Raw genomic sequence first — 18,541 nt, forward strand, 5'->3', positions numbered from 1 at the left:
CACGGTGCAGCACATCCTCATCCCACGCTTCATCCTAACAAAGACACAAGTGACATCTCCCCAAATCCCCCTCTCAGCCAGAGCCAGCAAACTAGGGATTGGTCAAATTTACGCCTCCATGCATGTCCAGTGCCTACTGTCTCTGGAAACACTGCTAGGGAAAACCCCTTCAAATGGGATTTCTCCCCACTGGGTTTTCTCCTCCGGTACAAATCTATTTGAAAAGAAGATAAAGCATCTGCAGTTTGACTGAGGTTTTATTCAGAGAAAGCTCTGGCTCAGAAATAATTGTCGTTTGCTATAATTGGTGAGATGCAGGAAGGGACTGGATACAAGTGGAGTCTGGTGCAATTTTGGGAGATTTGTTACGCTTAGCTCGCTTCTATCAATTTCAGTGGCTCAGACGCTTATGACCTGTTGCTCGGCTTATTGTGAAAATGGCTTTTATTTACTGCACTTCCATTAAAAGATGAAATCCATGCATAGGGCTCACAGGGCAGAAAATCACAGTTTACGTCCCAGCTTATCTCCCTTCAGCGGCCTCAGCTCATTTTTGCCCTGGCTCACTCCCAGCTGCTATAAAAAGAGCATTTCCGAGCACTGTTTTGAGTGGCCAAGGCCCCCTTCCAGCCCACGGGGCTGGAGACATGTTCAGGTTTTCAGGGAGTGCTCAGCACTGTGGGTGCCACGTCAGCTGGAATGGGGAGGAACAGGGATGGGGAGGACAGTGGGATGGACACTGTTCAGGGGGACAGGGATGTAATGGCCCATCCAGGCTCTCAGCTCCCAGGCCACAGGAAAGGTCTGATCCTTCAGCAACAAACACAGATCCTGCTGCACTCATAACCACTCTCCAAGGCCCTGCCAGGCTATCAGCTCCCTCCACCTGCAACCTAAGGAGATGGGCTGTCCACCTGTGCCCCACGTTGTACTCCTGGAGGGGCAGGTTCCTGCTCTCCTGGCTCTCCAGAACTTCCTCTGACACAGCTCCAAGCCTGCACTCTCTGCAGCACAGGCACCACCAGTGCAGCAGCACGGTCAGCACCTCCTTCTGCACCGGTTCCCTTCCAGTACTGCACCAGCAGCTCTTCCCCCAGCGCTGTGGCAGGTGGTGTGGGCATCAGCAAGAACAGATTAAGCAGTGAAGGGACACAGGGACCTCCACTGTGCCGGGTCCTGCAACACCAGCCGTGCAAAACCACCCAGGGAGGGAGGATGGCGTGCAGGCATCCCGAGCTCTCCTGTCCTCCTAAGAGCCCATTTGAACAGCAGACACACCATCTCCAAGGGTAGCTGGAGAGGGTCCCCAGCACCACGTGGAGTTGCTAAGGTTACCTCCTCAGCTGCCTAATTAGAGGAGCTGTCACTGTCTCGCAGAGATCAGGAGATGTGCGCACGTGGGGGAGCTTTCAAACGCACAGATCATTTTTAGCACGCTAAAGCAGAGAGAAAACCTCAACTCCTGAAGGGACAACGTGTCACAGCCATCAGCACAGACAGCAGCATCCTGCTCTCCTGCTGTCCAGCCACTTGCTCAGCCATGGGAAGAGCTGTGGGATAGAGAAAGTGCATGAAGCAGCAGCTTCCCCAGCTCTGAGAAGCAGCAGATCCTGGTCTGTCAAGTCCACTTACCCATTTCTTCCACTTTTGGCTTTGCACTTCCCCTGTCTCCTCTCCTCAACCCTCTCTGCACCATCAGCCTGCAGGCAGGGTGGCAGGAAAGGAGCCAAGAGGGTCTGTCCCTCCCTCCCACCTCCACAGGGGAATTTTACACCACTTGGTAAAGCAAAGGGAGCCCCTCCAGGCTCCTGCAAACAGTGGGTAAGGAAGAGGTACAGGAGCTGTGCTCACTCGGTCAAAGTCATTTCATGAGTAAATAGCAGAGCCAAGAAGAGAATCCCAGAATGACACAAGAGCCTTGTATTTTCCACCAGGTGAACCCACACGTTCCCATACGCTTCCTTTAACTGCAGCACAGGAAAGATCACGGAGGGAAGCTTTTTCCCCCAGCCACCAACACAGCTAAAGGTTTCACCTCCTGAAAACAGATCCCAAATGCCATGGACAAGGTCAGGAACCAAGCTGAGAGCATGGAACAAGGCGCAACAGGAAATACATCCCCTCAAGGAGGCTCAGAAGAGTCTTTTGGGAATCACCCCACGTGTGGCACAGCTGCCTCTTGGTGCAGCCAGCTCCGAACACCTCCCTACCCACTCCCAAGACCCTCCTCCATGGTGCAGAGGAGGTAACACCATCCCCATTCACTGCTAACCCTCAGATTCGGGAGTGCTGGACAGGGGAAGCCCAGGACACTCCCATCCAGCATCATCCAGCTGCTGACACCCTTGGGAGAAACCACAAAAGCCACCAGTCCCTGTGGCCTGACCTTCAAGGAACAGGAGCAGTGGTATTCCTGGATGGCAGCGCTGCTGGGGCTGATTCTGCTGGTTCAGAAAAGTTTAAGAGCAGCGGGATAAAAAAAGGAGACGCAGCCAAAAACGCAAAGAGATCCCTGGAGCTGAAGCACTTGCCAAGTTTCTCCCTTACACTTCAAGACACCCACTCATCCTCCCCAAGGGCTTGTCAGACTCACATGGCAAAAAATACACGCTCCACACCTACCCGAGCCCAAAAGAAAAGACCCTGAAATAAACCTGGAATCCAGGGCTGGCAGGAAGACAAAGTTGGGGGCGGAAGAGGAATTTTTGGTGTCTATTTTCTAAGGAAGGAACTGCCTGACAGCTCTGCTGCAGCAGACCAGGGCTCGCGGCCCCGTAACTCGCACAGCCCCCTCAGACACGGCAGCAGATTGCTTTTAACTGCAGGGCACCCACTCAAGAGGCCCCTGGGTATCTGAGAGAGTGCAGTGGAAACTAGAGCTTGATGGGAATTGAAAAAACAAGGCATCACCACAAGCTGGTGCATTCAACTGGTCACGGGAGAGAAAATCCCAAGGAAAATGTGGTCGGCGTGTGGTCAGTGTTGCTGTTTCCTCACCTGAACTGCAGGCAGCTGGCAAAGGGCGGAGGTGGGATCAGAACAGCTGCCTCAGACACTCTGGACACCTTCCTGTGTGCCACCTTCGTGGGCAAGGGGGTTGGAATGAGATGATCTTTAAGGTCCCTTCCAACTCAGGCCATACTGTGATTCTATGATTGGAAGAGCTTGCTCTGCTCAGGCTGCAGCAATGGAGAGCCTGGGTTAGGCTGGGGACTGCAGCTTCAGCTGGCAAAATGCAACACTGGGATAGGAGAGCCAGTCCCTGGACAGAGTCCAAGCTGCTGTACGTGCCCAGTGTCTCCAGGCTATTCCCTCTCCTTACAACAGTGTCTCATGGCCAGCCTCCAACCCCCAGCCCTGTGTCTCCAGTGCCATGGGTGAGCTGGAATAGCCTGGACTGGGCAAGCCCTGCAGCACAGCAGAGGAGCAGGAGCAGCCCAGAGCCAGTGCCAGCGATGGCCAGCTCCAGCCTCCCCTCCACTCTGCACTGACAGGATGATGTTTGGCAAATCCATTACACAGAGGCTGCTAAACATCTGTGGAAAATTTGTTTCCACAGAACAACTCGAACTGCAAAGAGCACTGCTGGGGTCAGAAGTGGTGAGGGCGTCGCTCAGGTGAGGATGGGATTTGCAGGTGTCCATGCTTCACCTGCATCTCCTCATCTCACACCCTCCTCCAGCTGCTCTGCTGATCCCATCAGCTGCCTGGAGGGAAGCAACACCCAAGGAGATGGGAAGCACCCACTATTCCCTCCACTGGGGTTCACAGAGCTCGCCCTGCCCAGCACATACCAGTAACACCAGTAAGAACCACCCCACCACACTGGACACATGGTCATCTATGTGACAGCCAAAGCCAGCAGCACCTCAAAGTGCCTTCACCAATCTTTGGGGGCAGTCACGTTTGATTCTGGCCAGGGAAAGTCTTGTTGAGAGCTGTCTTTCCTGCAAACCTTTTCTCTTCTTTTTTTTTTTTTTTCAAATGTGTCAGTTTAAGATTGTAAAAATACTTTCATCTTCAAAACAGTGTCACAACTCCCCTTCAGCATTTTCATAACAATGCTGCCACTCTGGCTTCAAAACATCTTCCCAAACTTATTGTTCACACATGCGCCGAACTTTAAAGCTCAGAACTGAGGGGCTGCGATGAAACTGGAACAAGCTGCTCTTTGAATAAAGACAAGTTTTCTTTTCATCTCGTGCTAATTAACAGAAGCATCTTTCCCTCTGCGCCGGCCCCTGGTCAGCACTCGGAACATCCGTGAGACCTCAAAGAGAAAGCTCCCTCTTTCCTCACCACAGCCCGCCTGTGCGGGCACAGCGCAACATCCCCAGCATCAGAGGGACTTCCCCAGAGAGCCCAGCACTGGGAAGATGCAGAAGGGAGATGCAGGAGCCCCCCAGGAGCAGCTGTGAGACCCTTTCAGCTCACTCAGCATGAGTATTATTGCAGCTGCATGCAACAAAGCATCCCACAGGAACACAGGAGCAACACAAGGCTGGCAGCACCCCCACACCTCCAGCTACAGAGCCTCCATCCTGCCCAAATCCCAGCTCTTGTCCCTGCTACTGCACATCACTGGGCCATGGCATGTTAAGGAACAGCTCCAGGGATGCTCCAGGAATCTGTGCCCTGTTCCTCCACTGCAGCAGAAGATGCTGGACAGGGTAGATCTTGCTGCCCACTGCAAGACCACTCTCCCAGCCCAACCCTTCCCTCTAACTCAGTTCATGCCAGGAATAAAAATGTCCTTGGGCAGCTACCTAACTGCTGCAAATATTTGCATAGAGGTGGAAGAACAGGAGCATGGAGAAGACTGGGGAAACTGCATGGCCATTACCAGCCAATTTAACCCTGCAGCTCATTCCCAGCCAGGTCCAGCCACGTCTCCTCTCCCAGGTCACACCTGCCCTCCAGCTGCCACAGCTGAGGAGAGCAATACCACTGCAAACAACAGCTTTTCTTCAATCTAAATTCTTCCCTCACCCCACAACAGCAAAAGGAGCAGAACATTAACACCTGCTTGTTTGCCCTTAGGCGCTTCCAGAGCAGTTTCGCAGAAAAATGATCAGAACAAGCATTGATTAAAACTCGCGGCCCCACACCCACAGAAATCCCTTTGCCTTCTGAGCCACTGCAGAAACATCACCTTCCTTCCCATGCCAAACCCCTCAGTCAGCAGGAACACTGAGGTGCTGTCACGCAGCAGGTCCCTGCAGAGAGAGCTGCAGGACACCCTTCCCAGGAGGTGACCACAGAGCTACTTCAGCTGTGGGATGAGGACCCATGGATAAATTGGCACTGTTCCTCCTGGAGGGAGGCTTTGGAGAGCATGGTCTGCTAAAATATTTGATTTACACAACTAGGGGCACACTGCAAACTGGCACAGAGCAGCAGAGAACGTGGTTTTGAGGAGGCAATGCAGCTGGGAGATGTCAGGGGAGGAACACCAACGAGTTGTTCAGTAAAGAACAGGTTCTCATGAGGCTCAACTTTCCTACAGCATCCCCTACAAACACCCCCTATCTCACACCACGGCAGCCCAGCTGGGAGGAGTGCTGCAAACAGGATTTTTTCCTCCTGTTTTCCCTTTAAGTGGCTCATTGCAACACACTGTAAAACCCTTCATCACCAGTGAGGGAAAAGGTTTTACAACAGTCTTTAAAGCAAGCCCAGGCAGCAGAGGAGACCTCTCCTAGCTTGCACAGTTTTGGGCAGCACGCAGGATTTCGGGCAGTGCACGCGCTCCTGGGGAGCAGAATCAGAGGTTGGCGGCATCCCCAACACCTCCAACTCACAGAGCCCCCATCCTGCCCAAATCCCAGCTCTTGTCCCTGTTCCCACACACCACTGGGCCACGGCACGTTAAGGAACAGCTTGTCAGCTAAGCAGCAAAGGCAGCTGCTACAAAAGCAGAATAAAATCGAGTACAACGAGGAGCAGCGTGTCTGTCGTGCAAACTGCTGCTCCGGCAAGACCCCAAGCTGGCTACGAGCAGCCCCTACAGGCAGCGTCCCTGACCTCCCTCCCAGCTGCCACGCCACAGGATAATGGATTTCCTCCTCCTCCAGCACAGCAGAAGCCAGGAACACAGTAAGGACAACTGTGCTGCTTGTCTGGGAGGGCGACGAACAGAAGAGGAGGAAACAGCGAGCGCTGGGACGCGATAAGATGTAAAGCCATGTAACGGAGCCTGTGTCTTCAAGCAGCTCTGGTTTCTTGAATTGCCTTGAAAGGCAAGGCTGTTCTGTTTAATTAAATACACTTCCAGCCCTTCTGATCACACTCAGAAAAATTAAAGTGAGAAGCACACGGCAGTTGATCCAGTACAAGCCACGTGACTGCAATGGTTGTGGTAAAAACGACCACAAACCTCTACTGCCTTCTTGAAATTCAATCAGTCTTGAAGGTTCTTCAACAGCACATCCCATTCCTGGTGGCCTGAGGAACCATCTCAGCGGGGTTCAGGGAAAGAGGTAAACCTAAAGGAGCAGCAGGAGGCAACACCTGTGCTTCTCAGGGATGGATGTGGGAAGGTTTGGAGCAAGAGCAAATGGACGCAAAGGCTGGAGAGCTTCTGAGGTGTCCCTGCTCCATCCCAGCAGCACTCACAGCAATTCCCATACTCAAACATGTCAAAATAACCTCCCTCACCAGTGTGTTGACTCCTCCTTAACCAGGGGACTGAGGCTGGCAGGCACCACACACCCTGCCTCTTCCGTGAAGCGTTTGATGGGAGCACGTAGAGGCTGCTTTTGATTTTACAGTTTGTTTATAGCACACATTTGGGGAGCTACACAGGATGGGAAAATACATCCCATAAACAAACTGCTAAACAAAACAGGCTAAGTGTGTACCACTCCAAACCAAAATAGACTCCAGCGAACCGCCGCGTTCCAAGCATATGCTTCTGACGACAGCTTCGCCTGGAACCCCTGATCCCGCTTTCAGTTTTGATTTTTAGGCTCTGCACCACTGACAGCAGCTTCAGACGCCTCCCACTGCTCCAGGTAATCCAGAGCAGCTGAAAACAAACCCAGCTGGAAGGGGAGACCAGCAAGGGTGATGGAGGTAAAAGGCTGCATCACCCTTCCTGTGGGAGGTGGGAGGCAGCAGCTGCCCAGATGTTGCCAAAGGCTGCAGGTTGTGGACACGCCATCATCTGGCTCAGGGACTGTCTCTGCAGGGACAGAAGGGGATACTGGGTGATTAAAGACTTGTACACCAAGTATTTCAGACATTTAGAGTCTGCATCCCAAGAGCTGCCCCAGCAGGAGCCTCCCGTGCCCGTCAGCTGAACTCTGCCACCCTGCTAATGCCCAGAAGCAATTTCTCAAGCGTTTAAACTTTATCATCCCCCCTCTCCAGGCTGCACTGAGGGCACCTTCCCCTGCGAATGCCTCCCCTGTCAAGATCCAAAGCTGTTGAAGCTGTGTGAAAGTAACTCCCACCCACTCCTACTGCCCCAGGAAGAATATTTCCTCGGTGGTTTTGCATAACAAACAGCTACACGGTTTGCCTCTTTCTCCCGAGAAACTCGGGCTTAGAGGAAAACACCCAGTCCAGCGCTGGTCTGAGACCAGACTTCATAAAGTTCCCCCTGCAAGGGGGAGAGGGGAGGGGGGGACACCACAGAGATTAGACCACAGCTGCTCCTGATAACATTCAGTCACCCTGGCAGGCTGCAGCACTCCGAGTTTGCAAAGCTCCTTGGGAATCCTTCAAGATGAAAGGTACAGTACGATACGGATGTACTATATCCATGGGCTTTGTTACAGCACACGTTTCCTAGCGTGGTTTTATTGCTGGAACACAAAGTTCAGCCGAAGCCCAGGGGCTCTTCAGGTGACAAATGCACCCCTGCAGCCCTTCCCCCCTCTGTGCAGGGGAAGGAAAAATGCCGAAGCCCCTGATGGGAACACGGCAGATGGAGCAGCCAGCGCCCTTCCAGCAGCAGCAGCAGCAGGCGAGGACCTGCCTGCACAGATAAGGGCTAAATCACCTCTGCTGGATGTGCCTTCAGTCTGAAACATGTCTGAGTCCTCAATATACCTGTAAGGTCCCCAAAATGCCACTGCTGAGATTGGCTTCTCTACAGCATCACTCCTTTTCAGCTGGACCTACTGCAGTGCCTCCTGTCCCAAGGCCATCCTCAGTAAGGGCCAGGAGGCTCCACGAGTTGAGCCTACCTTAACCAAGTGGTACCCAGAGCTGGCAACCCCTGGAAGACCCCAAGCTGCCCACCCTTTCAGACAGAATATGATGGGAGATGTTTGCCATGGACACAGCTTGACCAATTTAAATGGCATGGAAGGGAGGGAGGAGAATGGGTATCCACCTTTTAGATAATCTTTCACTGATCTGCCTGGAAACCTCTCTCTGGCCACATTTCCCAAGATACCAGAGGTAGAGGAACAAGGAGCATGATACCACCAAGGCTTTCAGAGAAGCCTGGGAGGAATTCCTTGGGCATATTACAGGGCAGGAAAAAAGAGTTTAAACCCCTCTATTTTAAACAGATGCGAGGTTCAAAGGACACAAAAGAAATGTGGGGGGGGGTACAAGGAAAAGGGACATATCAGGATGTTCCAATAAGCCACACACAGAGTTGGTGCTCCTTGGACAAGCAGCAAATCCCAATCCAGGGCTGCAGGAACCATGCTCTGCTCCAGCCCCTTTCCCTTCTCCCACACACAGACAGGCTTCCCACCATAGCACGTGCCAGCACAGGGAGCACTGCATCAAGAAGCTGATACTACTGAGCAGTTGGCTAGAGGCAACAAAAAAAAATTCCTATGCTGTTGCCAACTCCTATTTTCTGTCACTTGATCCCATAGTTTAGGGATGCGTTGTGCTCCCTGGAATGCTGAAGAACCATAAAGAGCAGCAAGGGAAGGATATGGGCTGTGAATGGCCTTGGGATAGATACAGCCACAGGCACACTGGAATGCCAGCTCGAGGTTAGGCAAGCACCTCAGCAGCCAGGAGCCCTGGGGCTGGCTGGGGTTGGGCAAGTGTCTGTGTGGCCAGGAGCCCTGGGGCTGGACAGGGAGCCCAGCCAGGGCAGGAATCCAGCCACAGGCAAGGCCACCCCTCTGGCCTAGAGAGAGATAAGGGAGGGGAAATAGGAAAAAGAGCCAAAGCCTCAAAGGTACCAGCACAGCTGAGCTCCTGCAACCCTGCTCACGGCTGGGAGCAAACTTGGAGTTTCCCAACCCTGCACCCCAGCTATACAGACCTGGGGCCATGGGCTTTTGGGAGGTGGGTTCACTTCCATAGGGAATCCATAGGGTGTCTGCAGCCAGGGTAGTGCCCTTCCACTGGCATAGTTCATCCAACACGGAGAAAGAAAGGCATCAGGCACCAAAACTCCCTACCAGGTTGGAGCCAGGCATTCCCTCTGTCACTGGAGGATGTGCCAGAGCCCAGCCCCAGGGAGCCCTGCTCACTCCCCCCACTGCAGCTCCTGAGTGCAGCTGGCAATGCCATTTCCGTGTCACTCTCCTGCACTGGAGGAACAGATGACAGAGCACGCGAGGTGCCAGGTCCTGAGGGTCCCTCCTCCCTGCAGAGATGCACAGCTGACCTTTAGCAGCCCAGCTGCCTTTGCCTCCCTCTCCTAACAGGATCACTCCCATGCATATGCCTGGAAGCAGCACCATCAGCTCAGTAATCTTCCTAAATACAGCAGTTACCAGGTGACTGGGAAAAAATCTCTTTTACTGCTGATGCTGCTAATGGAAAATTTCTCCCCTTTCGCTGCTGTCGCTTTCAAAGCTCATCGGGGTTTCCTACAGACTTTGTCTTGCACGGAGATGGGAGAGGTGGAAGCACAGAGGGAGGGGTGCAAGACTGGCAGGGGACAGTTAATGGGGAATTGAGGGAACTCTGTACTTCTGCCCCCTCCCCACCAGCTGCTTCAGCCCACAGACAAAGCCCTGGCTCCAAATCTTATCTACCCCATCTTCCCACAAGCAGTAGCAGCCTGACCTCCTCCTGCAAGGAATTCCTCCTTCCTTCCCGACTGCAGTGGGATAGGCACACTGGATGCATTCACGAGCACTCCTTCTTGAAGGGCAGACAGCGAGAAAATCCAAAGAAGCAATGGGCCAAAATCACTTACTCTGTGATTTTTTTCACCTCACTTTCCTCCTTCCCAGGAGGCATCCAAAAAGCCTCACCCAGCCAGTGCAGATGCAGGCAGCCAAGATCACTGCTCGTCCCCTCCACATGCCATTCTGCTTCTTCAATACCATTAAGTGTCTCCATACTGTCTGGACACTGGAAACCTTAACTGCATTAGCTCAGACCCGAGCAGCAGCACAAGCATTCAATTCTTTTAAGTGGCACCACTTCTTAAGCTGCTTTTGCACCAGAAACATCTCTGTTTGAGGCCATCACGCACCCCACAGGTAGTGACTGGGGAGCAGCACAGGAAGACTGGCCAAGGCTCAGCATTCCCCATTTCAGATGGCTGCAGCCAGAGGAGGACACTTGGACACGGGCTGTACCATGGGCATTACAGAGGATGAAAGGCATCAATCGAGGCTTTTCTCTTTTCTGCACTTCTTTCAGTCTCCAACCCCAGCCTGCCCCACACTCTATTTTGGTGTGATGGCAGGTGTTTCTCAAGCCACCTGCAGCTGCTAACATGTATGTCGAGGATCAATACCACACATGGCATCTGTTCTCTCCTTATCCCAGCCATTCCCGTGCCTGAATTCCTGTTACACCAGGGAAGCCCGAGGGCTCAGCCCCGTTTCGCAGCCAGCCAACACCACACATCAGCACCGTGTCACCGAGGCAGCACTAAGGCTTGTCCATCACACAGCTGAGGTTCACACTTTTAGGGCTTAAAAAAGGAACAGGCAGCAAATCTGGGAGGTAACATTCATCTGCATGGTGGCACTCGGAGGTCACTCATCGCCCCGTTCCCCACAGAGAAATGCAAGCTCTCTGCATAATTCTGAAGAAAAGCTCATGATTTTTTTTTTTTTTTCCCTGAAGAAGAGTAACAAAAGCCTCTGGCACACAGCCATCATGGAAAACCAACCCAGCTGCCATCAGCTGGGAGGAAGGGGGAGCAGGGGGGATCCCCAGCCACCAGCCTCCTCCCGCCTGGCAGCTCAGCTGCAGTAACCGGCTCCTCTCCCTCCATAGTTAATCTTCTGTTGCCACTAGCTGGTCAACGCGGGTACTCTTGGAAAGCAGCAGCTCCCCGAGTACTGCCTGCACTCAGCTACAGTTTCCCTGGTTTAAGTGGGATTTTCACCCCAGAAAATACCCAAGACAAAGCAAAATCCCCGCCCAGTCCACACCCTGCCATGCTGGACAAGTCACAGTCAACCTTGCCTCTGGGGAGGGAAGGGTTCATCTGAGAGTGACCCATTTTTATGGGCATTTTGTGCCTACAGCCTTTCTGGGTGTTGCAGAGCTCAGAGATCTGGAGCTCTGGATACATATCACCAGTACTCACCCTGAGCCAGGCTCTCCCTCCTTCCTTCCACCCAGCTACAAAAAATCCAACATCTTGGAAGGCTGAAATAATCACATAGCTTCATACAAAGAGGGAAGGAAATTGCTACTGGAAGGTTTTTCTACTTTCCTACACCCTCCCCAGGCAGCTCCCACAACCAAGGACCTGTCCCAGACCCCAGAGCCATGCACAGCTGGGGATGGGCACGAGGGGAAGGGGAGCAGCCCCCACCCTCAGGTCTGTATCTGCCCCTGTCCCTGTCCCAAAGAGCCCACCAACACATTTCATCCTCACTGCACCATTTTGCTGAGGCTTTCAGGTTTCCTTGACTTGCCTGGTGGAAGATGTGACTTGTTACCCCTTGGATTAGCTTGGGACCTGCCAGAAAAATCAAAAAATAACAAAAAATTCCCCAACACTTGATTAACCAAACCTCTGGGCTGACACACAGAGCAGCTCAAGCCTTGCAGGAGGCAGTTAATGCAAAGGGAGGTCAGAGACAAGCCTGTGTTTAGATGCCATGTCCTGAAGAGCAGGAGTCTCTTGCTGGGCACACTCTCTGCCACCCACACAATGCTGCTCCAGATCCCACAGGCCAAACCAAAGCAGAGAGTGGCACTTCTGAGCAGTAGCATCAATAAATTCCACTCATACCTGACCCTCCAGCCTCTTCACCTGCTCTGCACAAAGCAGAGGGATAAAAGCAAGGATAGCAAAACACTGCTCAAGCATTTTCAGGAAAAGCAGTAAATACAATCCATCCCCTGAGTGTTTTCCCTTATTTTAATGCATTCATAGAATCATTAAGGTTGGAAAAGGTCATCGAGTCCAACCTTTGACCGATCAACACCTTGTCAACCAGACCAGAGCACTGAGTGCCATGTCCAATCATTTCTTGAACACCCAACATTCTTATCCTAAAGAGAAGTCCCAAGTTAGTTACAAGATGGCTTCAGGAAAAGTTAAGAAAAAAGATAAAAGCTGTGGCACCGAACTGGTGAGGAGCTGGAGGAGCTGCACAGCTTCGGGAAGTGGAGGACAATCATCAGCCAAACACTGGGGCCACAGGGGGACACCAGGAATGTAGACACACAGGCAGGTTTTGTGACAGCCACCAAAACAAAGTACCTTGTAGCACTGCAGACGCTGTCAAACAGCATCCATTAAGCCATTTATGAGACGTGTGTAGTAAACTGTTCTTATGTAAGGCACTACGGGGTAAGAGCACTGGTGAAAATCCGTCTGCCTCTTTCCTTTTCTCTCCTCTATATATATCTGCTCACACATAGACAGAGCTCAGTTAAATTAGCTCGGAAGCTAACTGCTTCATTCCCTGAATTGCACTTAGAGCAGGCCACGCTGTGGTGGAGCAGCTATTGTAGAGAACACATGGCTGCTGACTGAATCAAGATACGTACCTTAGAGAGACCTCATTGTGCAAGAATAAAGCCAATGATAGGCTGCACCAATTGCCAGAGTAACTCTAGAAGAATTAGAGGGGGAAAAAAAAAATACCACAAAGCATCAGTTGTTATCCAAGGTTAAGGAAAGGGCAGGATGCTTTTTCAGGAAAAGGGATGCACAGCAATTCATAATGCACTGGTGGCAGAGTTACATTTGTCATTTCCTGCCACCACTGGGCTTTGCTGAGTAATTTTATAGTAACGTAACTTGGGGGTAGTGGGAGAAGCATCCCTCTTGTCTCCAACGCAGGAGAGAAAAAATAAACTGAGGCGTAGGAAATAGAGAAGCTGAGACACACCACTGGAGGAGGGACACGGAGCAAAGGGAGCTGCCAGTGGGTGTTTTGGCAGCAGGTCCCCGCTGCAGCCCAGCAGGGATGCACAAGGAATCAAAGTTTTTTGCCTCTGTTGGGAGAGGGCAAAGCCATCCCCACCCTGGGCTCCCCAGATGTCGGGAGCCCACCCAGGCACACGGAGCAGGAGCTGCTGTGGAGCATCCCCGGGTACCCACCACCCCCTAGTGGGCTCCTGCCTGCCACGAGTGGCTGCTGCTCCTGTTGCTGCTGCTCCTGATGCTGCCAGCCTGCCATGGGCCAAGGGCTGGATGTGTAGATCTTTCCCAGTGCTGCTTTCTCCTCTGTCTCAGCCACGCAGCAGATCCTGTGGACCGGGCTGCCCCGCAGGCAGGGATGCTACACTGGAAGCTCTCTATGCACTGAAGTGAATAAAATCTCATATTGTCAGGGGAAGAGATAAAGTTGTTTCCTCCCTAGAAGGAGGAATCCTTTAAAGAAAAGGGACACAGAGCATGGCATGTGTACCACACACCAACTCAGAGCATCCATCTCCTCAGCCTATTTTAACTTGGTTTGCCCACAAAAAGGATCAGCAGAAGATGTGACATTTCAGGACATGGTTTAGTGGTGGACTTTGCAGTGTTAAGAGTTGAATTTGATGATCTTAAACGTCTTTTCCAACCTAAATGATTCCATGGCTTTAAGTTCCACAGTGCTGCAGACAAGGCTCTGGCACCTGCCAGCCTTCAGCTACAGATCTCCCACCCTCCTTCTAATGCCAAGGAGTGATGAGAGGCACAGCAACCACTCCAATGTCAGGAGACTTACTAGGCTGGGACTTGCTGAGCAGACCCAGGCTATAGACTGGCTGCTTAAACTCACTGCCACCATGCAAGGCAATGTTTTATTTCCTGCCTCCTGACCTGGAAAGGTTTTTAAGCCCTGCAGAATGGGGTGGCCTCAATATACTTTCAGCTTATTTCACTTCAGAGTCTGTAGCATCAGCACCACGACTCTGCTCTGCCTGCTTTATGCTTTCTTTCCCTCTGTTTTTTTTCCTTTCAAAAACCCCTCCAGGATGCCAGTCAGGGTGGCTGTGCTGAGCTGTGTGCTTTAGGAGGTCATCCTACCCCATCCTTACCCCCTTGAGGCCAGAAAACGATCTCTGCTCACAGCAAGATCCTGCACTCCAAGGCATTTAGGAGCCCTCAACACATTTGCAGTCTGCAGGACGTCAGCTCTTACGTGTCCTCCTGAGTTCATGCCCAGACAGCCACTAAACACGTCCAGCAACATGCATAAATAGATATAATCATAAGAAATCAGCTAAAGATAAGGGCTAGCAAAGATTTTGCCAATGAGAAATCTCTTCCCCCACGTCACTCCAAAGCCATTCAACCTGCCCTCCTGCTTGTAACGTGATTTTCACCTCCAAGAGCCCATCACAAGGCAGTGGCAGCTCTCACGTTCCCACCCACTGATGAACTTAGACAAGAATGAAGGGGGGAAGAAACCACCACAGAAAACTGCAGCCTTAATTTCTGCACTGGAAAAAAACAGTCAGCAGAAATCCTTTACAGCCCTCACCCAGAGAAGAGTTAACTGCGAGCAAGACTCAGTTGCCACTCCAGGAGACGGGAAGAAATGCAACAAATTTGAAATATCAGAACACACAGAGCAATTCATGAGCTAGACCTTGGGGAAGGACAAGTGTTTTACCTTCTCTGGAAGCAACGAGCTGATTAACTTCAGGACCATGATGAAGCCATCCCACCATGGGCAAAGCTTTCGTTTATCTTCCCATCTGCCTGATGCCTGTGGGTTCAGGGAAACAGGAGGGGACGTTTTGGGGTCTTCTGTGCATGAAGGGACAGCAAAACCCCCACAGATTTGCACAAGACATGCTTCATATTCCCGAGTACACACATAACCAGTATGCCAGGCAAGAAAAAGAGAATGTTTTAGACAAAGACACGGTCCCTTTACTGGCAGGCACTCACAGAAATAGGATTTGCTATACAAGATCATGTCTCTGATCTATCAAGACAAATTTCTCTCCTCCAACTTGAGCTATTATCTAAGCTCACACAGAGGGGTTTCTTTGCCATCTGATATATTTAGATCAGTGCGCAATTCACACCCAGTCCCTGAAGAAACTGTACTCTAATCTGAAAATTAACTCGGTGAACCATGAAACTTCTTGTTACTTTTAGCTGCTGTATGGTAAACGTCATTCCTACTGCATCAAACCCTTTCTCACTTTTATTACTTGAAATACAGTATCGGCTTTGTATGGGATTTTTGCAGTTGACCAACCGTGTCTTAAGGAATCCGCAAAGCCAGAGCCCGAAAGCCTCAAGAAGTGCCATCAACTTATTTATTATGGGTGTTTGCTACGAGAAAGCTCCACGCAAGGTAAAATGACAGGACTGGGAGACACAGACAGACATTTCCCTACCTGGCTCATCGCACCCAGTGAAAGGCAATCACTTCCACGAGGTATGGGAAGAGACTTGGGATCGGTGCCCCCTGGTCAGCCTGCACATGGGCACACCTTGACACACCTGAGGCACACAGGGTGATGCGCCTGGAAGTCACAACCCAGCGTGTCAAGCGATATCTCAGCCCCAAGATAAGCAGGTACCCGAATTATCGTAGGTTTGGACACCGAAAACCAGGAAAGGTAATGGATAAAGCAGAGATCAACAAAACCCTTTCGGTGACCTGGCAGAGTAAACACCGAGCTGCCCAGGTGACATTCTTAACAGTTCCCCTGGAGAATCCCCAAGTTGATTAGGGCACAGGAATAGATAAAAGTGACAAGAGGCAGCTCGGGCACCCCATCCGAGACAACGGAATCCGGCATCAAGATCAAAGTACGACCACAGAATTATTTCTAATCCCATCCCCCTCCCCACGAAGCTGAGATCTGAGGAAAGTCTGCGGCGTTCGCACAGACCCGGAACGCTGGAGTTGCGCGTGAAGCAAGAGCGAGAATTAAGACGAAGCATTTATAAAATCAGGCTCTGGCTAGAAAAACAGCCCCTCCCGCTCTGCCAGGCTCGGCGGAACCTCCTCGGGGCTCAGAGCTCAACTTGGAGCACACGAGGCAGCCAGCCCCCATCACTTCCAGCCTGCGCGGGGATGCTCTCCTCCTCCCGGGGCTGGCAAGCGGCGGCAGCCTCAGGCCCTGCTAAAAAATCCCTCCCCGACAGGAAAGGAGAAAAAAAACCACATCAAACCCAAAAACCAGGATGCAGCACGGGCAGGGTTAGAAAGCCCCAAAACACATCCAGCCGCCCGCGGAGCTGGGAAGGCGGACACGGAGCCGGCGCGGCGGGTGTCAGATGCTTCGGGGATGATCCGGGATGGAGGGGCGGGATGCGGGACGGGACGGGACGGGGCGGGCGCCTACCGAGGGTGAAGAAGGGCAGCTCGGTGTTGTCCAGATCGTCCTGCACGGCGACGCGGCCGGGCAGCTCGCTGCGGACGAAGAGCAGCAGGCGGGACTCGGCGGCGGCGGCGGGCGGCGGGGCTCCGCTCCAGCTGATGTCGTTCTCCCGGAGCACCGGCAGCGTGGACACCGTCACCGTCTTCACGCGGCAGGGGCCGGGGGGCTCCCGCGACGCCGCCGCGCCGGGCCCGCCGCCGAGAGGCACCGCCGGCGGCGGCAGCATCAGCAGCAGCATCAGCAGCACCGGCAGCACCGGGGGTGGAGCGGCGGCCCCGCGGCGCGGCGGAGCGGCCATGCCGGCCGGAGCCAGGCGCTGGGAGCCGCGGAGCGCGGAAGGCGAGCGGAGCCGGGGACTCTGAGCAGCCCCAGCCCCGCCGCCGCCGCCCGGACCCGCCTCCCGCCCCGCCCCGAGCGCCGCTCCCCGCGGACCCTCCGCCCGCCCCGGGCTGGGAACGCCGCTTGCCGGGCGGAGAGATGGGCTCGGCACCGGCCCCGGCCCCGCAGCCGCTCCCCCCGCCCCGGCTGCGCTGCGCCCCCGCTGCCAGAGCGCTCCCGCATCGCCGCTGCCGCTCCTGACCCACAAAATCCGGAGAGGGGCTTTGGGCAAGGGCACGGAGTGACAGGACAAGGAGGCAGGGTTAGATAGGGGGTATTAGGGTGATATTTTTCCCTGTGAGGGCGGTGAGGCTCTGGCGCAGGTTGTTCAGGGAAGCTGTTCAAGGCCAGGTTGGACGGGGCTTGGAGCAACCTGGGATAGTGGAAGGTGCCCCTGCCAATAGAAGGGGGGACTGGGAACGAATGATCTTTAAGGTCCCTTCCAAACCAAACCGTTCTAGAAATCTGTGGTTTTATGAAAATCCCATATCTCTCCACCTCTTCTCCCATCAGCTCATTGCCACTCTTACCTGCAGGCAACTGCTGGGGTGCAACAGCACAGCAATGGGTTTCCTGTGAGCTTTTACTAATTATTACCCTCTCCTTATTACCCTCTCCTAAGTGAATAGGGACCTCTGGCATCCAGGGCACACAGGGATGGCTTGAAATGAGAAGCCTGAAGAAAACAAACTGGTGACCTAGAGTAAAGATTTGAGATTTAGACTTTACCAGCTGGCATTTAAATGGGAGCCAGAAGGATAAACGATCCTGAGGTCTGATCACAGGTTCCTATATCCTTCCCTCCCATGGATGCCTCGGTGCCACGTGAGGGCTGGATTTGGTGCTTGAAGACAAACCAGGTGAGCTCCACTGCCGTGGTTTGGCTCACACTCTGCCTTGAGCTGTAATGGAGCCAATTGGCTTCTCAAAATGGAATGATGGGGATGGGTTTGGAGACAAACCCTGTCCCCTAGAGGCAAAGTGGACCCAGTTAACCTCAGCCCCAGAGCCCCATGAACTCATGCCCACAGTCGGGCATGACTAACAGAGATGAGGAGAGGCAGCCTACAGTAGTTATGATTCAGTGACTCACAACAACAATTTCCTAGTGACTGCTAATCTACCTGATTTTATTTGTAGATGTACATATAAAAGAAGATGTCAAAACCCTAACAAAGCACGCTTAATGCTCAGGCTTATATTATTTCCACAAGCTAATTAAGAGCAATTCATCACACGCCTATTGAGGCAAAACAGCCTTCTGAGATACCTAGGTCATCAAATGTTAAAACCACAACAAGGGCAGAATGGCAATGAATATGAAATCCAGCAAACAAACAGCTCAAGCTCCATTCCCAGGGGCCAGTCCCTGCTCCAGGAGCAGCCGCAGCTCCAGCTCCCAGCCTTAACAAGCTGCAGCCCCCACCGTACGAGTGCTGGTGTGAGCACAGTGCCTCTTTCCAGCTACAGGAAT

General features: G+C 52.8%; 1 protein-coding gene across 1 annotated transcript in view; it reads right to left on the reverse strand.

The window, feature by feature from the left end:
• The window catches only part of ASTN2 (astrotactin 2), a 314,924-nt gene extending 297,922 nt beyond the window's left edge, over positions 1-17,002 (reverse strand). The window contains exon 1 of the mRNA XM_050319770.1: positions 16,654-17,002. Coding sequence (XP_050175727.1) covers positions 16,654-16,987 — 334 coding nt within the window. The 5' untranslated portion in view covers positions 16,988-17,002. The remainder of the gene's footprint in view (positions 1-16,653) is intronic.
• Positions 17,003-18,541: the final 1,539 nt, after the last annotated feature.

This window comes from Myiozetetes cayanensis, unplaced genomic scaffold (genome assembly GCF_022539395.1).
Source record: "Myiozetetes cayanensis isolate MyiCay16 unplaced genomic scaffold, myiCay2020 scf23, whole genome shotgun sequence".
Lineage (NCBI taxonomy): Eukaryota > Metazoa > Chordata > Aves > Passeriformes > Tyrannidae > Myiozetetes > Myiozetetes cayanensis.